This window comes from Lonchura striata, chromosome 7, assembly GCF_050655825.1.
Source record: "Lonchura striata isolate lonStrDom1 chromosome 7, ASM5065582v1, whole genome shotgun sequence".
Classification (NCBI taxonomy): Eukaryota; Metazoa; Chordata; class Aves; order Passeriformes; family Estrildidae; genus Lonchura; species Lonchura striata.
Genome location: NC_140709.1, coordinates 28,401,704 through 28,426,883, shown reverse-complemented (window position 1 = coordinate 28,426,883; position 25,180 = coordinate 28,401,704). Strand labels below are relative to the sequence as shown.

At 41.3% G+C, this 25,180-nt stretch overlaps 1 protein-coding gene across 17 annotated transcripts in view; it reads right to left on the bottom strand.

The window, feature by feature from the left end:
* ANKRD44 (ankyrin repeat domain 44) overlaps positions 1-25,180 on the bottom strand; it is a 150,183-nt gene that overhangs the window by 32,607 nt on the left and 92,396 nt on the right. For 9 of the 17 annotated variants that reach the window (XM_085584607.1, XM_085584616.1, XM_085584610.1 and 6 more), the window contains 12 exons: positions 22,618-22,688; positions 18,819-19,019; positions 17,825-17,912; positions 15,911-16,053; positions 14,346-14,558; positions 13,330-13,408; positions 10,093-10,207; positions 7,017-7,099; positions 5,608-5,725; positions 3,168-3,236; positions 2,342-2,482; positions 137-220 (listed from right to left, as the gene is read on the bottom strand). In XM_085584607.1, the coding sequence (XP_085440733.1) occupies positions 137-220; positions 2,342-2,482; positions 3,168-3,236; positions 5,608-5,725; positions 7,017-7,099; positions 10,093-10,207; positions 13,330-13,408; positions 14,346-14,558; positions 15,911-16,053; positions 17,825-17,912; positions 18,819-19,019; positions 22,618-22,688 (1,405 nt within the window). The remainder of the gene's footprint in view (positions 1-136; positions 221-2,341; positions 2,483-3,167; positions 3,237-5,607; positions 5,726-7,016; positions 7,100-10,092; positions 10,208-13,329; positions 13,409-14,345; positions 14,559-15,910; positions 16,054-17,824; positions 17,913-18,818; positions 19,020-22,617; positions 22,689-25,180) is intronic. The other 8 variants (XM_085584611.1, XM_085584614.1, XM_085584615.1 and 5 more) reach the window with 3 other exon arrangements.

The following is a 25,180-nucleotide window of genomic DNA, read 5'->3' as shown; positions in this document are numbered from 1 at the left end:
AGGTTAGCCCTCATTGAAGCCAAGCATTGTTTTTAGCAGAGCAAAGAACAAGCAAGAGCAGAGTGTAAGGCTGCAAGCCAAAGCTGTGGCACTCTCCAGGAATGAAGTCTAACTGCTTTTGTGACACCAAACTTACAATGCAGCTTCTTTTTCCTTCATCTCAGTGGCTCTTTCAAGTTCTTCAGCATTTTCATGGGAGTTACCTAAAATATTCTTTCTTCTTAGCACAGAGGACAGAAAAATGCAACTTATTCTCAAATACCACACTGATAATTTTGATGCAGTCTGCTACCCACCCCCAGTCTCCTCTTTGAGGTGCTGACTTCCTCCAGACAACAATGAGGATTATACAAGTAAACTGAGTGCACTGCATGGGTCTGCAGGTAGTAAGTTTTCAAAGCTATGGAGACAACTATATTGTGGTAGTTTATTGTCCCACAAGTCAATGTCAGAAGAAAAAAAAAATTAAATTCTTGTTTCTATCAGACCAACACTTTCTAGAATCCTTCTGGTTCAACCACAGCAATGTTGTGCACTTTTTTTTGTTTCCAGAGAGTAACTCAGGATTACTACACCTTGCTTCCTCTTGCTGCTAAGTTCTTCTCTAGCATTCTGTAAGCTCCTAGTTCTTCTCTAGCATTTAGGATTTAGAGCAACTTTAATCACTGATACTAAATCACTCTATCTCGAGTCTGCAGTAGGTGACTCGCCTCACTTTCTGTCAAATATCTTGGCAACACTGTGTGATCTCTCAGTCAAGTTCTTCTCCCTGCTCATTAAGTATCCATATCCAGAGTTAATGATGAATATTCTTTGGAATGAGATTGCCTGACCTTGCAAGTTTTTTGACATTCAGCAGGGAAAAAAAAAAAGATCTGCTGACCTATAAAATCATGGTCTGCAAATAGCATTTGATCTATGTAATAAGGCTTCTTCCAGAACATCTCAAAAACTGAAAAATTTAATGAGAAGTCAGTATCACCACATCAGAATCAATTTAGGTTTGGATTGTGATTGTGAGGACAAATAAAAGCCATATACTTCTTCCAAAGTTCAGGGAAGTTGTTTTTTTTTGTAGTTGTTTTTTTTTTTTTAATGAAGGATAAAATTAGAAACATCCTGAAGTTAACCAAGAGCTTGTTTAAATGCAGGAACCTCACCTACCAAGAACCAAAAGCTGAAAAACACACACTGAATCATCATTCTCAACCTCCCCAAGTAACACCTCACCCTGGTAAGACAGAATTAGAAACAGGCAGTGGTGAAAACCCTCCTACAAGCTTATGCTGGTTTTCATGCCAAGCACCTTGCCTCCTTCTCCCAAGCACTGTTTGGGTTTGAGGGTGATGGGGAAGACACTTTTTATGTCAGTACTATCACTGCAAATGATGAAGAAGCTCTCAAGGCTCTGATGTGGCATTCAGAACTCTGCCATCAAGGTAAACCAAACTTCCCCTGCCAAGGCATTGAGGTGGTGTTCTGCTGGGAGAGATGCAGCTATACTTTTACCAGACCTCACTATACAGGAAAGCAAAAATTAGATCCTTAGTGTCTAGAGACACTGTGAGACAGAAAATCACAGGATGACCTAAAATAAATACAGAGTGCTAACAGTTTTAAGAGAGAACTAACGGGATAATTGAGTCTGGTTTATACAGTGTGTTATATGGAAGAGATTAGCAGAATGTTCAACTATTTGGAATTAAAATTGCAGTCAGTAACCACAGCATTTCTAAGTTTTTCAGCTGTTTTCCCCTTTTTTCACAATAACACCACTGCATTCTGACAAAGGCTATTCTCAGACATTGCCTTAGAAAGGCAACCCATTTGACCAGAGTGGGCATTTTTATCTACTCTGACAGTGGAATGAGACTGATGCTTACATCTATCCCACCCTTCCCACAAATCTGTCAAAATGCTCAAATGTCTGTCTGTCACTGCAGTCCACCTCAGAAAACCTCTCCTAGTGCTGTCTCTTGCTCTATCACTTCAGATGGACTTGCAAAGCAAATGCAGAAAATTCTCTGAGCTTAATCTTGTGAGGAAACCACACAGAGGAAAACAGAGGACATAACACCGTGAAAATAATTCTGTAGGGCAGGGTGGCTGCAGAACTGTGCATTCCTTCAGAGGTAAACCGTGGAGCTGAAATGCCACATCATCTGGGGGTTTGGCTTCCAGTCAGAGCAACTCACTGTGGAGCTATGCATACATCTGAGAGAAATTCCTGTGCTAGTGGGATCATTTTTTTGGCTCAAACAGCACAGCACCATGAAGAGACTAAAATGACAGTGATTTAGTAAAACACTCAGGAAGCAGGAATGCCTCAGAGCTCACTTACTTTCGGTCCATGTCAGAAGCAGCAGCGTAGTGCAAAGGGGTGCGCCCCCAGTCATCTGTTTCATTAATATTGGCTCCTGTTGTCACCAGAGTCTCAATGCAGTGGAAATGACAATTTGCAGCTGCATAGTGCAAAGGTGTCCTGGAACATAAGTGGCAATTTGTTACCTCATATTCCAACATGTACTGAGGAGGATAAACATAAATCTTAATTGCTGCGCTCCTATGGATTTCCAGCAGTCAATATCAGCACTTCAATTTATGGAAATTTAACAAAATATTGTGTTAATAGGAAGTTCTGGTGCTGCTATGAAGCCTAATAGGATACAGAGCATCAATCTGTGCCTTGCAAACAACCTAATGCCTATGTGAGTCTCTGCTGTGGCTACTTCTCCCAGCTGGGAGGCAGAGCAAAGCACCGTGTCCATCACAGCATCTTGTTTAGCTGGCATAGCAACACCCATAGCAACACTTTCTCGAGGGGAAGATCCTCTGGGAAGCACATCCAATAGCAGCTATCCTGCCATCATAACTCAGGTGGTGTCTTAGGCACACCAGCACAAGAATTTAGGCAGTGAGGAAAAAAAGAAAAGCTGTGATATTTTTAAAAATAAAATCTCAAGAAGGTGGGATAGCTTCAATGGATTTAATGAAGCCTGCACCTGTCTAGCTGGCATGTAATGCAGCAGCAAGGGTTCTGCAGAAAGGCCAAACTACCTGATTTTGCTGCTATTTTTCATAGAACATATGATTTTCAGTCTGAGGTGTCCTTTTTTCCTTGCATGATAGATTCTTTCTTTTTTAGAAGAGCTTTGTAATTTACCTACCTTCCACATTTGTCCTTCTTATTAAAATCTGCTCCACTGCTTTGCAAGAGTTTTATACATTCTACATTACTGAAAAGAGAAGTAAAGAAAACAAAACATGAACAAAACAGAAGCTTACATCTGCACTGCCCCCTGTCCCCCAAAAGGAAGAAGTTACTTTAGTTATTTTTGTATTATTTGCTGTGCAAAACCAGGGTACAGTCACCTATAACATAAAATTCAGTCAAAAATAAAGTGAAGCTCTAAAAGTAAATTATTTTCCTTTTTTTTTTTTTTCACTAGAAAACCTCAATCTTCTCTTCTGCAGAAGAAAAAAATTAATTTTCCAAAGAGAGCACAGTAAATGTGATCAGTGTGTTTGGAGATTTTCAATGGCAGCTGTACTGTAGTACTTCCCATTCTGACCTGGTATTTTATAAAGGAATTTTAAAAGAAAGTTGTTGCTAGCTTATAAAATGCCAGTCTAATAACGAAGAGGTGACATTTAATGAAATCCACCCCCACTCAGCAAAGCATTCAACAGTAAGCATTTTGCTCAAATCCTGTTTATTTAATGAAATATAACCACAAGAGTCACTTGTAGGTATAATCTGCTATGATTTGTTGACTATTGATAGATTTAAGCCCATCTCCAATTGCTTTGTTAAAAAGGGGTGTGGCTATTATAGTGATTGTCACATCAACATTGCATTTAAAAAAGTGGAAGAGAATTTACCACAGCCTGGCTGTTTCTTCATCTTGTTTAAAGCCAGGTAACTTTTAATAGAAAACAAACCAGCTGCATTCTGACATCTTTTGTAATTCAAGCAAACAAAAGCAGGACTCCAAGCCAGAAAATGACAAAGAAGTGCAGCACTTTCTAAGACTACTTGTCTTTCACAGGGGCATCACTTGTGCTAACAATCAGAGGAGCAGACCTTTGAAATTCTTTTCCTAGCACCCATGAAACTCCCATTAATGTAATGGCAGTAACAGGCAGGCCTGTGTCAGGAAATACACTAATGGCTTCTGTAGATCTCCAGCTACAGAAAAAAAGAGGGACTGGGTGCAATAATGCAATATTTTGGTGTATGTCAACCCCAACTCTAAATTGCTGTTGCATAAAATAACTACAGAACATTCACCACAATGCACTAAAAATAAAAACACAAGAACACTTGCTAGTGATGACCATCATAATAAACCACTGGGAAAATATGGTTTATTTTCATGAGTGACTTTTGCTTCTTATTGAAGCCTCTCCTTCTCTTTAGGACTTCCAGGATGATTTTATTATCCTTCTGGGGTGCACCCTTATCAAAGAGGTAGCATCTGAACTATATTAAAATAATCTCCATCCAAGCAACTATCATACCTCTTACACTAAAGCGAAAGAAGTATCAAGATGAATAATACCAAAACAATAATAAAACCAATATTTGGATCAATTTTATTAGGGTTTGGGGTTTTTTTTCCCCAAAAAAAACTTTGTGATACAGATTTTGGTCCAGTGAGAAGAAAAAGCAACTTCCAGAATGAGTCCCAAGTATTTTCTGTGGATGAGCATTTCTGCTTGTTATAACCACAGAGAATCCAAGGGCTGTGGCCTAGGCTCCATTTCAGCTGTTTTCTGAGCCATAAAGTACTGAAACAGAAGAGTCAAAACTCAATGCCTGCCAAACATTGTGTCCTTTTGCTAGATTAACCTCTCAACACTTCACTGACAATTATCTGGAAATATTTAAAATAATTGGATGCTACATTTACATATTAAATTGAAGCATTTAAATTTTCACTTTAATTTCACTTTTCTGCCCTCCCACCACTTCTCAGGAATGCATCACCCTGAGAGAGAGGCAGCCTTCTTACTTTCTAATTTGGAGGATGTGGGTTTGGTTTTGGTTATTTTTTTGTTGTTGCTTTGGTTTGTTGGTTTGTCTTTTAGAAACTTAAAATTGCACCTGAAAAATGGGAGAGAGGGAGATGAACTTCATTTGGACTCCAAGGCTGCATCCTGATGGGCACTGCTGCACAGCTGCATTTTTGGACAAGGACACAGTCCAGAGATGGAGGCCAGGAATAGCTCCCTGCCAGCAGCATGCCAGGAGCTCCAGCTCCTGCTCCTCACTGGGTTTTCCCTAGGGACTGATGCTTTCCTGGAGACTGCTGGCCCTTGGTGACTGTTGTGGCCGTCAGGGAGGCCTGGGCAAGTGCAGCACCCCTCTGAAAGCTGAAACAGCCTTCTCAGGTCCATGAAAAGGGAGAGTTTTCTCCTCTGCCTGAAACCCATGCACAGCAAATCAACCCAGCTCACCCTACACAAGGGCAGCGGTAAAAAAGAGCCTAAAGTGACCCAAATGATGGCATCAGACTGCCTTGCACAGCATTAAATTCCTCTGTGGATAGCACAGCCAAAGTGGCTGGCCCCAAGTGCAGATGCAGCCCCAGCACAGGTACTCACCCTCCGGCAGCGGCCGCGTGCAGGCACGTTCTTCCGAAGCTGTCGGGGGTGTCTATGTCAAAGCCTGCAGACAGCACGTGCTCATTACTAAACAAGGACACTATGCTATACTTTTGTCCTAGTTAAACCACAAGAAACATCGCAGAGACAGAAAAATCAGTTAGTCGGGAAGAAACCAGGAGGCGAGGCACAGTCAGAGAGGTTGTCACGGGGACGGCGAGCAGCTGCTCCGCGCTGGCAGCGCTATGAGAAGAGCTGCGAAGGTGACGAGCGTCTATTTCTGCATCCAGCTCCTCCACATCCCTGTTTGCAGCCTGTGACAGGCGTTTAGGAGGCTGAGACTTAGCAAGAGGGCTGAGACAGCAGGACAGGAAGACAGAGAACATGGAGACATGAGGAAGAACCACAGAGTCAGCCTAAACATGAACTGGGGCTGTTTTCACGGTATGTGCTGCTCAGATTGGGAAGAGGCTTCCAGCAGCATGTGGGGATATTCATCAAGATGCACAAGGCCAAAGGTTGCAGCCTGAAAGTGCTAACTCGGGTCATCCAGAGTGTTTTCATTTCCTATCTAATGGTCAAGGCCAGAGCACACCAAGTCTTAATATATAATAGTGTATGTAATTACCATTTTTCATGTTTCTTGTATACCCTTCAGGACTTAAGCTAGGGGGGAAAGTAGGACATTTTACATGTTAAGTAATGAAGGAGTTTTCTAGAAAACTCATATGAATTTTTTTTTTTTTTAACTGAGGATTTTTTAACTCATAGGAACTTCTTGCCTGGAAAAAGCAGAATTTGGGATTTGGCCACTGATTAGTGACTCTTTTGAAACAGTTGCATAAGCAAGCTCTGTCTGCTTCTGCTTTGGGCTCTGGTGAGGATCCCAAGCCTGTTGCCTTGACACTACACTTCCACTCATTTTCCTTCTCATGTCCCCAAAGCTTTGGCCAGCCTAAGTCCTTAACTACAGATTCAGAAACACACTAGCTGCATGCAAAATACATCATCATCATCAGTGAGATGTAAATACCTGTACCAGTGCAGACCTCAAGGAGGTAATTTCAAGAATACTCCTTTGGTGGGAAGAGGGTAAATCCCCAAAACAAAACAGGATCTCGCATTCCTACAGTTTGGAAAGGGGTTCTAAATTTTCTCCCTCCCCCTGTAAATTAGTCTAAACTCCCTGAACCTGCTGGGAGAAAAGAGCTTTGGGCATGAACAACACAGGAAGTACCAGCATGGCTTTGAGAAAGCCTTGCATGCTCTGGTGCACTGCCCCACACCGCCCAACACAGCAGCACAGGAAACCTTTCATGAGAATAATTCACAACAAAGCATAGAAAGGGGCTGCAAGCAGCAGAGACAAGCACTACTCGAGTTCCAGGGACATTGGGGGATTTACTCACCCGATGACAACAATTTCCTGCAGCAGTCTGAGTGGGCATTCAGTGCTGCTAAGTGTAAAGGGAACATGTTGTGGATCCCACACCTGAAAGAGAGAAGAGCCTTGTGAGAAAATGCAGGTTACATACACGCACAGCACATCAAAAGCTCCTTCCAGAAAGGCAGCGTTTTCTCATGCTTTTCTAGGAAGATTCTTTCTTGGTGTCTGCCATTATTTTTATCTGTATTTCCTTAACAGCCTTCTTGAGAGTTAAAAATATTCTGATGCAGCAAAATCTTGGCATTATCCTTTGAACAGAATGTGGCAAGATGGTTTGCACAAATTCCAGGCAAAGCCAAGGTAAGGGAGGAAGCAAGAGAGCAGATACTGCTTGGAGTCAATTGCCCAGTGAGCCACAAATTTCTGCACTAGCTACACATACAGCAATTGCCATTCTGAGGAAAATGTAAATGCCAAAATCTTCTCTATATTATTTCTGATCCTTTTTTTTTTTTCCAGATGACTCTTCACACTTTCCTTTAGGCTGCCATGTTACAGTTTTCTTTCACAGCCTAAGAACTAATAATATAATTTTCCTATTTGCTCCAGCTACTCTCCTCACCTCCCCTTTCACTTTTTCCTCCCTTTAACACATGACCCTCTTTTCAATCACACAATAAACTTTCAGAGCAGACATGATGGGTAAGAAAAGAACAGGCGCCTTTAGATTGAGCCTATTTATCATTAGTCTAAATCCGTATCAGGACATGTAGTTTTTAAACAAGCTGAGCACTCAGCAACTTTAATTAGTATCAGGAAATCATGCTAGTTCAGTCCCTAGGCATGCCACTGCTTACTGCCTTAGAATACTTTTGGGTCTGGACATCTTGGTGTCTTTCATTCAGCATTGTTTTGTGTAAATCATCTTGTTATTCTAGAAATATTATCCTACTGGCAGTTCTCCAAAGGAACATAAACATGGAGCCTCTGAAAACAGCTAGCTTGACAAGATTATCATCTACTGCCTGTTCCAGCAGATTTTTTTTTTTTTTTAAATTACAAACTCCAGAACAATAGCAGATGGATTCATATCAGTCTTTCATTTCTGTGAGACAATTGGTGGATGGGAGAGTATGATCATCTCATGGAAGAGGATTTCAGATGCAGACCCAAAGACAAAGGATCTTGTCTTTCTAGACATCATCAATCATAACTACTTAGGAAGCTTAAGACGATAATTAATGTGGATGTTTATAAATATATCTTGCTCTCTCCAAGATTTTATAGATAAATGTATTTAACTAATTTGGGTTTGTTTTAAAAAAAAATATTTTCTTTCTAGAACCACAGACCCATTCTTTCTCTGTTTTCACATTAAATGTGTCCTCCTGGCTGCTCCACTACACTGAGTGACTTGTGCTGCTGTAGTTTAATTTTGCTATTAGCAGAATAGAAAAATTAATGCTATTACATCTATGTCTTAGAGTAAATCTATTAAGAGATCATCTGACAGCCTGTTCGTTGGAGAAAACATTGCAAGCTCCACTGAGCTTGCATCTGTACAAACAGGTTGCATTTTCTAGCCATGGATTCATTTATTTAAGGGAACACTGGACATTCCATATTGCTGTTTCTCCCTAGATCCATTTCCCTCTGTCTACTCCTCCACCTCCTAGTTATTTTACACAATATTATTCATCTTTTTGGTCTAGATTTCCACCCAGCAGATGTTTTGGTTGGTTTCCACTGAAATCCACTATCTGCACATTTGGTAGCCAGTGTCCCACTTCTACAGTGCTGCTCACACTGGTTCCTCCCATCACTTGCACACTTTCCCTTCCAGTGCATTGCCTCAAAGCCTGGCCAAGCTGTCTGCACTTATTGTGAACAGTGCTGCAGTTTTCTTTCCTAAACCTATCTGGGGAGCTCACCCAGAGTTATTTACATGCAGCACATATTGAAAGCACATTTAGCACAGGCAGTGGCATCATTTCCATCTGCCTGGTATCTCTGAGCCAAATTCTTATTTCACTTATTTCTGCTGCTGGAAAAAGTATTTTATTTGATCAATGTTCCAGTTACCCAAGTGTGAAATAGAAATTTCTAACTGCATAACCCTGATTCCAAGAGTGCAGTGGGCTATCCCAGTGCATCTCATTTTCCCTTAAAACCTCAAGATAACAGTGACTGACTGTACTGGAGAAAGAGCAAGGAAAAAACCTACACTTCTATTAAGACACCAAGATCTTCATGCTGGCTGTATTAATAAAATTCAGTGACACTAGCCAAAGCCTGTGGACTTGCATTATCCATGCCAATTGAAAATCTGTTCCACCTTCTGAGTTTTTAGGGTGTCAGTTGTACTCAGCAAAGGAGAAGGGGCAAATGTGTCATTTGCATAAACACCATCAAGCAGATAAACAAAATACTGAGAGCTGCAATTCTCTCCCAAATTCAAACCAGTCATTTGCATTTGACAGCAGGGTTTCCTAACTAGGTAAGTCAAGAGATGTCCCTGATTTCTATGGCAGGTTCTATGTAAAAGAAAAATTATATTTTGGAGACATGTGGAGGTAATTTCCAAAACGTTATGTTCATTAAATCAAATGCTGCTCTGAAACACCTGGTACAGATATCCCTCATGGCACTGCATTACCCTGATCTCATACCCCTGTGTTTTATGTCCAGGTTTGCTATTTCCTTTTGACAGACCCTATGAACCTGACCATAACTAAACAATACTCAATAAACAATACTCAAGAACATATATATATATATGTATGTACGTATATATACCAACACCACCCCTACTACATGTACATTAACACCACTGTTCCACATCAATGCTTCAGGGAAAAAAGCAGTACTTGTACAACTTGTAATCATGCAAGTGGGCACAACAGGAGCTTAGCAGAGTTTGCTTCCCCTCCACACTTCCCAGTTGTTCATATTTTAGTGTCATGTCACCCACTGAAGTACAGTACAATCATGCTTGTCAAGTTTGAACCTTCCCACTTCAGAAGGTGAGGAGCAGCTGTGTTTCCAGGCATTGGACATGACACTTGATCCTTATAAACAGCTCAACTTGAGGCACCTACTTGGCAGTATCGGCTCCGCTGGTTATGAGGGTGTTGATCAAAAGCTCGTGTCCGTATCTTGCAGCCACGTGCAGAGGGGTGTTACCATCCTTATCTACACAGTCGATTTCCCCTCCTGCAGAAGAGATTTTCATACAGTTTAACACTGAAAAATTCAGCATGAACCAGGGACCACAAGTGTTATTTGTCTCTAGTGACAGCACCCTGAGAAGCCCCGAGCTGCTCTCTTAGCCACAGAGGCACTGAATTTCCCAGAGTAAGGACCAGCACACAGTAAGCTCTCAGCTGTCAGCCATGCTCTGGCAGCAGCACTTGTACCTCCCTCTCCACCTGCAGTGGTGGGGATGAGTAGTGGGAATGGGATGACGTACAAGGGTCAAGTACATGATTTGGATTTGCTGCCTATCTAAAGGTACAAACGGGTGCACTGAAATAAACTACAAAAGAATCTGCTGAAACTGCACCACTCAGCCTTATCTGTACAACAATGTAAATTAGAGTTCACTCCAGAGGCCATCAGGAACACACTGCAAACAAACGTGTTGTGTGCTTTTTGCATGTCTTACCAAAGAACAACCAAACAGTGCTTATGTAGAACCTTTCCTTTTGCAATTTAAACCTGGCATCTTGTGTTTTATTCACATTAGCAGGAAAAATGGATTATTTCTTTAGATAGATTACAGACAAGTCCCAGTTTTCTTTTTGGACCAAGAACTGTAACTTTTTCAGTCTCTCCTTGCCAGTCAGGTTTACTGCACTCCAACTATTCTCTCCTTCCCCTAGTCCTCTCCAGCTGGCCTGCATCCTTGTGGAGGCAAAAGCCAAAACCAGTACTACAGCTAACATCTCCCAGTGCTGAGCTGAGCAAACAGGATTACTTCATGCCTGCTGGCTGCACTCCTATCTGCTCACTCCTGGACATTGCACAGCACCACGGACATCCATTATCCATTTCTTTAAGCACCACAATGCTGCTGACTTGTGGTCAACAACCTTCTGATCCTCTACAAGCCCCAGATCCCTTCTTGAGGTACTGCCACCCACCATTCTCTTGTCCAGCTGATACTCCTGTCTCTGTGGATGAGTTTTCTTTTGCTTCACTTGCATTATAACTTCTGTCCCCAGTTCTACAGGATCATTTTTTATTCTGACTCCACCTTCTGCCAAACTGTCTCTCCCAAATACAATTTTTTTATCCAAATGTTTAAAGCACATTTTCTATTCCACTATCCAAGCTTTTAATGAAAATACTGGATAGTTCCAGACCCAGAAGGGAAACTGAAACACTGAACCTTCCATTTCAACAATTTATTACTAATCTCTGAGTCTAGTTTTACAACCAGTTATGCACTAGAGCTGTAGTATTTTAACATTCTGCTGGTTTGCTGTGAGAATGCTTCCTGAAAGCATGTAAAAAGTCTTGCTAACATAAGGATATGGTAATAGTTACTGCAAGTTCACTATTCACAGGTGATAACAGGGCTTAATTGCAACAGGAAGAGTTCTAGTAAAGCACTTGACAACATGCTGTGTAAAGCTGTGGATTCCCCATTCCTGGAAGTGTTCAAGGACAGGCTGGATGAGGCTCTGAGAAACCTGATCTAGTGCAAGGCATGCCCTCCTCATGGCAGATAGGCTATAACTAGATATTTAAGGTTCCTTCCAACCTTTCTAATTTCTAATTTTTTAATGGTAAACAAAGGTCAGTGAAATGCTTCAAGAGGTTCCCTGGAGTAGAGCATCCACCAGTGGAGGTCTCCACAAACAGAAATTCTCATGTAAAAGTCAGAGGACTGTGTGTGCTGCGTTCACAAAACCTATTAAACTGCTGTAGAAGAAAATTGTGATGTTCCAGCTTCTTTTACGATTGAGAAATCTATGCAAGATACCACCCACTTTGGCTGACCTATGCTCGCCAGCATTTCCTCTTCCTCATTTTTAAAGAAAGGTATCACACTTGCAGTTTTCCAATTTTAAGGTAATACATTCTTCCTCTACAAGCTGCAAGAGATAGCAACCAGAAATTGAGACACCATTAGCCAACTCATTAAGTACTGCAGAATGAAACTCTATTGCTTTAAATCATTGACATTTCTCTCTTCCCCAAGATCCCATGGCAATGAGGCACAAAGTCACTTGCAACGAGATCTGTGTACAACACTAAAATTAGAGGGGCAGAAAACAAGGAAGTGGAAGAAAAGTAGAGAGGTGTGAAGGACAGATGAAGAACTGCCAGTCCTTTCACACACAAATCCAACAGCAGCAAACAATGGCTCTGAGCCTATTAGACTAAACAACTAAAAATTGCAGTAAAGCACAGTTTCTTGCATTTTGCCCCAACTCCCTTTTGTTACTACTGTTTTATTTATCCCAGAAGAGAGATAACAACAATTTGCATGATGACCTGAAAGAACCATGGTCTACTGGAGACCTCTATTTTAAGAAATCTCATTTAAATGTGTCATTACATTTAAAGCACAATTAATTGTTCAACCATTTCCAATATTTCACACTTCAATTCTAAGTTGGGATTTTGGAAAACAAAACAACAAAAAAAAAACCCAACCAAAGAACAAAGCCCAGACCATCCTGTCTCAGGTAGTGGCCCAGACTGGGAAGCTTAAGGGAAGATTCAGTAATAGCAACCTCTGTCATTCAGAAACAGGCCTCTGCCAGATCTCCAACAAGAATAATAAGAATAATTGCTATATTCTATAGTATTCTTGGACAAAAAAGATGCCTGAGAAATGACTGATAATCAGGAATTCTGGCCATGCCAGAACAAACAAGGTAGTACTGCTCCTCCCTCCTGAGTACATATTCAACACTTCATGAAGACAGTGGCAAGGGATGAGCTAAGAGAGGTGAGAAAAGGACAGCTGCTGAGTGCAGAGTAGAAAAAATGGTTTGAGCTCTAAGAGCATCAAGGCTCCCAAAGGAGAACAACTAGAAAATTGTGCATCTGTCTCAGCAGAAAAAAGACCTAAATACACCTCTGAACTCTTGCTTTCAGGTTAAGAATCTGAATAGATCATCTGGACCACTGTCAGCTGGAAGATTACAGAATTTTATTAACAACCAAAATCCCAGGTAGCGATGACACAATGGAATGAGAGCTGTCAGTTCAGCTCAAAGCCAGAAGTTGATGGAGCTGCCCTCTGGGGCAGAACAACTAAAAATCCAACAGTGGATATGCCTGATGTCTTGGAGAGCCACTCCAGAGGCACAGAAACTCACCGTTCTGGATGAGGGTCTGCGACCGTGTGAACCTCCCATGGACAGCTGTCATGTGCAAGGGGCTCTTCCCATCCTTACTCTGACAGGAATGAAACAGAGCAGTGGTTGAGCATGTGAAGCCTCATGAAAGCAAAGGTGCAATGAGTACAAAGCATTTTTGGGTTTTGGGTTTTAGAGAAAGAAACCAAGACCAGGAAAGCTGAGCAATGAGAAAATAGCATAGGAATGGTACCAGCCTCCACTCACACCACTTCATGTTTACTGGCATGGGGTTTCACCTTCATTGGCAAGCACAACCTCTAACTTCTTCTTAATAATTCTGAGTTTAAACAGTGCACTGACTATTCACTGATCTTAAGGGACTTGCCAGAGGTGTTAAATGCTGGAACTTAAAATGCCAGTTTCACAGATAGGAAACTGAAACACAGAGAGTTTTAACTACAGTAGTCAAAATCTTGTATGAACTCAGAACATCTCAAGTCTTCTGATACTTATACCAGTACCCTCACTTGGATAAGAGCAAGTTCTTTTCAGCTTCATCGAGATGTGTAAGTTGTGCCTTCAAGAATGTTCAGGTATCCTAAGCAGGACCAGACTTTGTAAGCTGGGGCTCTAAATAGGTAACAAGCAACCCTGGAAAGGGAACTTCTTGGAATCAGGTTTAATTATATCCATATAATATGGGGAAGAAAAACACTAAAAAGGAATAGTTCTTTGACTTAGCACCATTCCCTGAGATAACATTTTGACAGAGCTCCTGGGACTATATTTTAGTACTTTTTTGTGCCTTCATGAAAGCCGTTGCCCTAGAGTTTAGAGTTCTCATTGTATTTATCAAGGCACTGAGGGCTCCTCTGCTGGGATGCAATCTCACCCACAGTTTCATGATCAACATTCTCAGCATCACTCCATTTCCATCAAGGATTTAAAGCCATGCTGTACTTTTTTTACAGTTTCCTCCTGAGATATGCAAAACAGGCTAAAGCAAAACTGTAAAGCTGGTATTCGAGTTTTACCTGAATATTAACATCGGCCCCATTATTCACTAGTAGTTCAAGACACAGTGCTCCATGAGTGGAGGCAGCAGCAAAATGCAGGGGGGTGAATCCATTGTTATTAGGCTGATTTACATTAGCACCATAGTCAATCAGCTCATTAACAACAGAATCCTGACCATTGTAACAGGCAATGTGAAGTGCAGTGTTTCCATAGATGTTCATCTCATCAATCTAAAATGAGACAAGGAGACATAGTTAAAATTACAGACATCAGCTTAGCGTTTTACGTAATGCATCACACACTGCAAATGGAAATAGCTGGAGGCCTGAACTGTCATAGGGCACAGCTCTCACCAGCACATTTCATTGACAAATTATACTGCCAGACAGCTTCCCTTGGAATGCTTCACTTTTCCTATTATTAACTTTTTATCCTACTGACAATTTCTAAAACCAGTATGAAGCTTAAAGCTGATAGCAGGACTATGTAATGATGATAATGATAACAAAATTCCTAACAAGCTGGAAAGCTTTTCCATGTAAGTGGAAAAGCAGGATGAATAAAAAGCTCACAATCTTTATATTTAAAAAGATTACAACAGTGAATATTGAGTTTTTGTGAACAGAACCAGGCATAAGAGCTGTTTACACAGTTTTGTTTTGGGGAAGGGAGTGAGGGTATCTGAGTGAAAGCAGTGTGAAAGTGCACAGACATTTACACATCAATAAGAAACCACTTTCAGTAACTCAGTATTATAAAGACATAATTAAGATTATGGTACTTCTTGATTACCAACTTAGTATTCAACTGCTGTTCTGTAAAACAGGACAAGAAAAATTGCACAAAAGACTTGGGAATGACATGAACAGCCTTCCATGAAGTACAGGCATCTTCAAAGATCATATCCCCAGTGGTGGAGAATGTGGAACTTAAATGGACTTATTAGCACAGCTCTGTTAATAACAGGAAACAGTTATTCCCCTTCACAGCCAACAGCCTGTGAACATGAACTTCTGACAATTTTCTGGCAGGTCAAGTCAGGTGAAAATGCCATGGCAAAAGCAGTGGCTTTATGTGACACCTCTGATTAACTGATTAGGCTCCTCTGGTCATCTCACCACTGCTGCTTTGAGGAATGGGCAACAACAAGGAGTCTGTGCCCTGAAAAAGAGTTATTTTCCAGAGTGAAAACAATGTCTCAACTACAAAGGAAATTCAGGTCTGTAAACTGAAACAGCCTGAGCTGCTGCTTAGTAAAATACGCAGTGTATATGTTGAGAACAACCACTCATCATATCAAAGGAAATGCTGACCCAAGGAAAATTTCATTACTCCATCTGCTTCTGCAGGAACAGGATATATCTCTGGATTCCTTCAGCAAGGTGGCCTGGAATTTACTGTCCATATCAGACTTTCTTTAATACAGAATGTCTCCTGCCTCTTGAACCAATAAACTACATGAAGCATGAGGTGGTCTGGAAATGGGACGCCTTTTCTTTAGAAGTCACTGTCTTTAGCAGCATCCATAAGATAGAAGAAAAGACTATCTCTAAATAAAAATAAAGTGCACATTACCACATACCTCCACCCCCAGGTTAAGGAGTTGTTTCACAATGTTAATCTGCCCATTGGATGCAGCTGCATGAAGTGGGGTGTAACCCTTCTTGTCTTTACAAGTCACTTCTGCACCATGATTAATCAGCAAGGCAACAACTTCCAGGTGACCTTCAAAAGATGAAAGATAGTAATCAATGGGTAGACCATCCCACAGCATCACTTCTCCCAGATTACTGTTTTCTTGCTAACACACTGCCCTTTCACTGCTGTTTCAAAGTGCTCCCACAGTTTTACAAAGGAAGAAAAAGCATTTTCATAAATGTTTCTAATCCTAGCTCCAGGCCTTATGAAGAAATCCATGCATTCACCTTCTCCAAATGTGTCAAATTTCTCTTTACTGAATTGATTTTCCATCTGCCAAAAGAACAAAACCACACCTCTTTTCCATTTATTTCTCTCAAACTAACAGAGTGTGTTTTCTTCTCCCTCTTACAGAGGATAGTGATAGAGTGCAAGTCTCCCAAAACAGCATTCTATTGATGTCACCTGCAAACACAACTGCTAACACTGCTTGGGTTTTGTTAGAGATAAAAAGTAACCTTAATAAATTATAAAATTAAGAGGGATAGTCTTATTGCTTCATGCTGAGACAGAACTGTCTTTGAATTAAATATTTATTATGTCAAACATCATACAAAGTTGTTCTCCATCTGAGTTGCACATCACTTCCATGACAGGGACAGCTCTGGTCATGTGCAGGACCTAGGAAACCATATGTACAAAGTCTATAGATAATTAGTGTTCAAAAATAATTAAATATGCCAGAAACTCTGTGAGGGTTTACAGCTCTCATCTCATTACCTAAGTTCCGTATAAAATGCACTACAGAATCCATTGCTAATTTAGGCCCTAGATGTTATCTAAATACTTTTAAAAGTACCTCATGAATTTCTGAAAACATTTAAATGTAAATGTAAGACATGTAAATGAAAAGAGGCGTGGAACTGCAAAGCACAATGTAAGACCCTTTCAAATCCAGAGAGTGAAGTTCAAAGCTCGTTAGCTCAAAAGCCACATCACAGTTGTTGGCAAGAGCCTTTCCATCTGTGTCTGTGTATATCAAAAAACCACACAATATGCTTTTCTCACAGTTGGAAATCTCCTATTATGTCATTTCTAAAAGTGCCAGGATTAAAATGAAGATTTCTGACATGTCAAATGAAAGAGCTCCTGGCTGAGCGCACACAGCTCCCCACAAATTGCAACCTGAAATATACAGCTTGGCCAACAAAAGCTCTTGAACAAGCATGACTACTATCACAGGAAGTCTTGTATTTTTAAATTATAATGGTCCCACTGTAAGGAATTTGCCTTTAACTTGAAAGGAATAAGGCAAACTGTTTGAATTAAGTAGTATTTGGTAACACCACTTTTTTTTTTGAGCAAATATTCCATTGCTCTTGTCCATTCTGGAATAAAAAGTGACAATATTCTCCTAACAGGAAAAAAGTGCCTATTGTGTATTTCCTAAGAACATCATAACCTAACTGCTTATAAGCTGCAATAAACAACAAAATTTTTAACCACAGTTACCTGAATTTCACTGAAGATACTTTTTAGGAAAAACTGAAACAAATATAACCTGGATTTTTTTCTAGCATAAATATAGTTCAGGCTTGACTTAGAATCAGGATAAGAAGACCAAAATGAAAAAGCAACACAAAAAGCCCACTATTAACTGTCTTAAAAAGGAAATCACAGCCAAGATCTCCCTAGCTGCAAACCCGTAAATGGACATTTAGATTAGCTGAACCCTTCACTCTTCAGGGTAATTACAACACTCTCTTTCCATGGCCAGGTCTGTTCTTGTCCATTTTAAGACATGCTATCAGTTTGTGAGTAGGAAATTAAAAAGATGGAGCAGCAGCCCAAGCCTTACCCATGTATGCTGCCCAGTGAAGAGCTCTTCTGTCCTTTTTGTCAAAAGCATTGATGTTTGCCCCCTTGGCTAAGAGCAAGTTCACCATCTAGAAGTAACAACAGCAGATAAACCAACCCTCCAGATAATATACTTAAAGGTTTATAACAAATCAATCTTGCAATAAAGGTGGGATCACAAAATGCTGCATTTGAATGATTATTTCTGATACTCCCTATCCAAAATATTTTGATTATGACAGACAGGCATTACTGTCTCTTTCTTATAATCCAGCATTTTAAAGGCCAAACACCATCACCATTTTACAGGAACTACCATTCCTCTTTCTTCTTTTAATTACAGTACAACTCATCAACTTCCACTGACAGAAGCTTACTGTTCCAGTCTAAGAGTTTTTCTTCAATATCTAGATATTCAGGTGTGGAATAAGAAAATGAGGATCCTTAAAACCAGATCTAAGGACTAGCAAAACCTAGGAGACAAAAACCTAGGGGTTTTATTTATGTAAGCTTTTTCATATAGTTAAACAATAATACTAGAAAGGTTTGCTTGTATAAGTAGGGAAAAACAGAAGCACATTTTCTAGAAGGCCAATTGGAAAAGCAAAGTGACTGGATCTCTGTGTATGAAATGAATCAACCAGTCTTCCCTTCTTTCCTTTCTGCCACTCTTATTTTCACAGGCAGTCCAGCTCCGAAGGAGCAAGGAGACCCCAGAGCTGCTGGAAGCAGTGGCACAGCCATCTCTCCAGGAGTGCATGCACACCTCACTCATACCCTGGCTCTACTCAGGTACCTTCCAGCCACCGCTGTGTTCCTGCAGGTAGGAAACCCGTCCCACAGTTTGGGATGCAGCCAAGTGACAGCAACCCTGGGGGTCAGGGACAGGGGGCTCAGTCTAGACCCAGCCACAGTGGGTCTAGACTGAGTACTAGAGTTGAGTCTAACTAGTACTAGACTAGAGTCTGGACTTGCACCAGACTGGCGGCGCTCACCTCGATGTGGCCGTTGAGGGCGGCGTGGTGCAGCGCCGTGCGCCCGCCGCGGTCCGACACGTTGACGCTGCTCAGCAGGGGGATGAGGATCTCCGCACACTTCACCGCCTTGTTGGCGGCTGCCACGTGCAGCGGGGTCTGCCAGTTCTTGTCCCGGGCATTGACGTCGGCCGAGTGCTTGATGAGCACCTGCACGGCTTCCTGCAACGGCAGCACAGCCGCATCCTCACCCAGCAGCTCCAGCAAACGCAGGGTGCTGCCCCTGGCAGCTCTGGTGTGTCACACACAGCACAGGGCCAGCAGGAGGCACAGAGAACAGCACCCATCCAAAGCACCTCCCAGGCTTCCAGAACAGTGGTGTCCATTCAAATGGACCATGATGTGTGTCCCAGCACACATCACCTCCGCTGCAGCAGAGAGCAGGCAAAAAGCCTCATAGTCAAAGCTTGCCAGCGGATTTGAGGATGTCCTAAGCTGCCTATGCAGAGAGCCCATCCTGTTTGATTAACCATCAGTTCCTCACAGCCATGCTTCCAGTGAAGAAATGAACTGGCCAGTGATGGCCATTACTGCCATCACTGATGGGCCCAGCCTTGGCCAGCAGCAGGACACTCCTGCAGCTGCCTGGCACTGGCTCTGTTGGACATGAAGAAGCTGCCAGCAGCTTCTCACAGAAGACACCCCCACTACCAGACCCTTGCCACACAAACCCAATACAGCTGCTACAGGAATAATTTACAAAATAAAAAGCATGTCAAAATAACAGCAGAGTGCTGGATATTTTATTTATAAACAGGAGAAAAAAGAAAATAAAGAATCGGTGAAAGCAAAATTTTAGCTTTGCAAAAACATGAGAATGCTGGTGTCCTCAGCTTAGCATGAGCATTCCTTTCCTCCCCAAGGCCTAAGCATAGGCCAAGGGTCTCAACTGCAATATCCAATCTGTCAGCCTGAGACCAAACAACATCTTTTAAGGTTAATTTTGTTGGTTAAAAGTAAATATTTCCCAGTAAGAAAATGTACTGTTCTCTCTTGAGAGCCCCTCTTGCTAGAGAATTCACAATCAGTTTGTTTCTGCTTCAACTCATGCAACTGCCATTAAGCAAGTCAGATAAAAAACAAATTTTTTTTTCAAAATTGCATTTCCTTTCTTCTTCCTTTTTCCTTCCACAAACAAACAAAATACAGAGGAACTACTGGGACACAGTAGCATTCACACAGCCTGGTCTGATAAATACAACTCACATCTGGTATGTGGGAGAGCCCTAGTCCTACATAGTACCTTTTTCCATAAACTGTGAAGTTTTCTGCTAAGCCCAGCCAAAATTTTATTAATGAATAACAAATGCATACAGTACATTTACACAGTACTTTTATATCTAGAATGGCCCAGGAGAGTGCCTGCAGTCTGTATCAAGACTACATACATACTGGGAGTTTTATGTCTTAGTCCTCAACTGATCTCAGCAGTTTCATTTTCTACAGCCATCTCACAAACTGTCCTCTAACAGGTTTGTTCAGTGAGTGACACTGCATCTCTTACAGCACCAATAATGATATATGACTGTTGATGTCTCAATAGGATTTTGTTTTTTAAATTACAGGCCTACTATTTTAAGAGTCATTTCAATGTAATTCACTGGAGACCTACCCAGCTGGGACATGAAGTCAGCAGGAAACTTCATGCACTCTTAGTGAAAGAAAGAAAAAGTTAAAGGAGAATTTTTAGGAGTAAATAATAAGGACTGAATATCTGAAGCTAAAAATACTTAGATTTTAAAATAAAAATATTTACAGATTTTTGTTTACATCTGCAGTCTGCTGCTCTTTCAGATTTGGGATCAAAAGCTAAAATCCTTATGGAAAAATTTTAATTCTATTGTTTTAGAGCATGAGCTTTACCCTTTTATTATAGTTTTTCCACATGCATGCAGTGCCCAGCTATGGTGTAAGCCTCAGCAGTCAGTATCTCTAGCTATTCCAAGTTATCACAGTGAAATATCTTACCTTTTTCAATCTGTTTAGAGCCAGAAGCTGATATATCCATTAACAACCCTACACAGACACTGTAAGGATTGCTAATTTGTAAATAAATATAAAACCCTAAACCCCTGAAGAATCATTAAGACATAAGTAAAGAAGTGTCCATTCTTTTAATCAACATATAAAAGGATTCAAGGAGATAATTTCTGAATCCTCTGACATCTTCATAGTAAAAGATTGGTAATAAAACTTAAAATTTGTTGGTGATCATTCTAAAAATAACTGTGCTCACAAGAACTTCCAAAACTACACCGAGTCCTGCTGGTCAACTTCTGGGCCACTAACTCATCTCCTATCAGTGGGAACTCTGAGTTCACCAACTGCTATTTATGTTACCACCATCACATTTGTTCACTTGTGCAAGCAGGTAAAAAGCAGCACTGAAAGAACCTCAAAAATAAATCCTGTTTCCAAATTGTTACCAAAAGTAGCATTTATAGTATAAATAATGAAGAAAAATGCCAGGAGAAGAAAGCTGAATGTGTTTATGAAACATACCATGAAAAGGGATCGAAGGCTGATGCCTTCCCCTGCTGCCTCACCAATGCCCCTGGGTACCCACTGAGAGGTACCAGAACTGCCAGCACACTTTCTCATTGTGCTTCAGCTGACACATCAGCTTTAACAAAGAGTTAAAGATGAGACACAAAGCCACAGAAAGACATACATTTTCTGCTGGGACTGTTGCTGACTATAAAAGTCATGTACTCTGACACATCCAAAACCAGAAACCAAGCACACTGCAATTCCCGCATCAGAAAGACTGTGGCTATTTTCAAGGTTTAAGTCTGATCTTTGTTTTCCAACATGGCTTTTTGTATTTTGCCTCATTACAGCATTCACAGTCTATCAGATATTTCTTTCAGAGGGTTTCAGGGAATGCCAGCAGCTGGGAAGCTCAGCCAGCAGCCAAACAATGCCTGAGTTCAGAAGCGAGCCCAGGATTCCTGCCTCCAGGCTTGGCAATGCTGGATTGTTACAGAGGTGATTCGAGTCCATCAGGCTCTGGAAGACAGCCACCCTCTGTCTCTTTCACAGCCCCTCCCCTCATCCCCAGCAGCCAATTCATTCTGCAGTTGGGCTCACTGTTAACGAAGCATTGGGAGGGTGAAAGTAGACAGGGAGGTCCACAAAGGAAAGCCAAGAATAATGGTGCAGTTGGAAACAGAATAATGCCAGAGCTGCATTCCCAGTAGTTATTGCTGCTCCTTTTTAAGATAGCAATGGAAGAGGTACAACATGATGCCAGAATATTTCTGTTTGTCAAGTAGAAGAAACATGGGCAAACCCTCCCTTCTGCATGAATCAAACACATTAACAGAAAACCTAACGGATGCCTTGAAATGTAATTAAGCAAAGCAAATTACGTGGTAATGCATGTTGGATCACATCCACATCCACATCCACTCCCTTCTGGCACACACACGGCATGCACACACCCACAGTGATTTATTTCTCGTTTTTCACCACCTGAAGATAGTGTGGGCACTGTAGACCACTGTGGACTCTATCCCATATGAGTCCTGCTCACTACTCCTTGTGACTTGCTATGGTAATGTTAAAGCAAGGTGGAAATCAAGCATGTGAAGGCTCAAGAGCCTACAGGTGACATGTAAATGCTGGCCTCCAGCTGCAATACCCTGCACGCAGGAAATGCCTTCCCTCTTTGCATGCCCATGCCACCTACCACAGCTCTCTAGGGTTTGCTCTTCCCCCAGCACATTGGTTATGTGTAGGGTAATGAAATCTTACTCACTTCACTCCTTGAAGCAACTGCTCGATGGAGAGGAGTCAGCCACATATTGTCCTTGGCATTGACACGAGCACCTGCAAATAAACAGCAGAGGTTACATGCACGGGTGTGACACTGAGAGCCCTGCCCAGCTGTTTCCCAGTAGCCAGAGCTGAGTACATGGTACTCTCCGTGCTCCCCAGGACTCTCCTGGCACCATACTCACCTTGAAAATGCATTTCCAGAGTCAGATAAAGTAGGATTCAGAAAGAAAGGAACCAGAGAGACAGGACTATTATTAGGAATTGCTTTGCTTACAGGACATAAAAGAAGCAAGATTTGTTGGAAGGAATTACATATGTATGCATGTTCCTGTGTGTCTATGTAGATGCATTTTTTTAGATTATACAACTGATAAAGCTTTGGGACAGAAAAGCACCCTTTGCTCAAAGCACTTTCCTGTCTGCAGACATGAAAGAAACTAGCCTGAGGAACCACCTCTTGTTTTCAGCTCTATCAGGCAGACCACCAAAAAATAACCACTTCCCTGCTTCACAAATCCTGCTGGGATCAAGAAAACAGGTCCAGAAAATACTCAGGTTGGAGACAAGACTGGGCACTTACTACATCAGGTTCTGTGGTTGTTACTGTTCACTGTGGGTGAAACAACAGAAGAGCAGGGATGAAGAACACAACTCATCTGTCTCCTGTGCATTTCAGTGCTAACAGGTACTCTGACAAAGGCAGCAGGGCAAAAGGATGGATTTGGGTTGGCTTGCCAGAAAAAAGGATAAAGGAAGACTATTTGACAACCACAGTGGTTCTGCCTGACTGCAAACCCCAATTATTTTTTTTTTTTTAAAGGTATCCTATACATTTGTGTGATCAAACATATTTCTTTGCAAGAAATACTACAGGTATCACCAATGTGATACCTCAGGGAGGAAATCTAGTGATAAGGACTAGAGAAACTAATTTTTAAAAGGGCTTAACCTGAAAAAATGTAGAGAAGCATAGCCTGGGTGAGCCTCTGAACTTCATGAACAAAGGGATGCTTAAGCTTCATTTTGCACCATAACTTTAGTGCCTTCAAAAGACTGTAATTAATAAATCCCACTCTCTGAATCACCAGTACTTTTTGAGAGCTGATTCTCAGGAATATGAAGATGCTTGCCTGTGAATCACGGTGGTTATTGGGAATTGTGCTAGATAATCAGAGAAGAAACAAGTTCTTGCATATTTCCACAAGTCAGGGTGCAGTTTTTTTGGCTGCAAGAAAAACAAGGCCACTTTCATAAGAAGGCCACTGCAACAATTAGAAGCAATCCTCCAAACTCACCTCAGAACCTGGTACCTGGGGGTACAACCTGCCCTCTGGAAAAACACCCTTTAGAAAAGACACAGTTTCAAAGAGTTTTCTAATTAATCTGTCTAAGCAAGGAGGCTTTTGCCTTCTTTTTCCTTCATGAGAAGGCCATTACAGTTGACACTTTAGCATCCTGCCCTTTGCCTGCACTGTGTGAAGCTCTAGAGACCAATGAAGCAGTAACTTCCTTCATCAGGGAGCTGGCAGGACTTGAAGGCACTTTCCATTATCCTTGTTTGGCCTGGTAGGGGTCTTGGAGATGGAAACTTCTTACGTGAATTCCTAGTGATTCAAGTACCTCTTGCTGGGTTTAGAAATTGTTTTTGTATTTGCCTTGGGGTTTTTTCCCTTATGTTCTTAACTAAGGTTTCTTTTGTTTTACCCATTCACTAACTCCTACAAGCAGAGGGCTACAAATAAGAAAGGCTAATATGTAGAGTAGCAAAGCATGACCAACATTATTCCTCAGTATTTAACAACTCCAGCAGTACTGGTGAATATGAAGATGATGAGAACACCTAGAGAAGCGTCTCCATCAGTAGCTATTCATGCCCTTCACTGGTCCACTTACCCTTTGAGAAACTGAAACAGTTACTAAAAAAACAACTGAAGAAAATAGTAAAAGGGAAGCAAGACCAGTATAAATAAAATAATACACAGCACACTATCAGCCTTTTCCTTCTCAGCTGTTTTCCACATCCCTTGACCTCTTTGTGCCTCTTTGTGTGAAACAGTGAAATTGCTCTTAGGTGTCTAATGCAATGCATCAGTTGAATGTTTGGGATTTCTGTTTTTCAGGAGCTACACAATTCACCTGTTGCCTGTTACAGAACCTGCTCTTGTGCATTTACTGAGATGCACATCTTTTGAAGAGATATTTCAAAATATTTCCTCTTGCACTGCCACTTCCACCAAAATTCAGCTTCTAGGGTCCCAGCAGTTCTTCGCAGGCAATGGTTAACGACAGTGAAAAAACTTCATCAGCACTGATGCACTCGTTTGGGGACAGAAAATATCTGTCATTTTAAGGATGATCAAGCAGAGGCACTGGGAAAACAACAGTCATGTTTTCAAAGGTGTTCTTTACACTCCAGGAACTTGGGGGCCCATTCTGTGACAGCCCTGAGGACAGTCCTTTGAAAGCAGAGTAACACAGAAATCCAATTTTAAAGACTAAGTGCTCTAGAACATGCTACTACATCTAAAATGGGCTGTGAACAA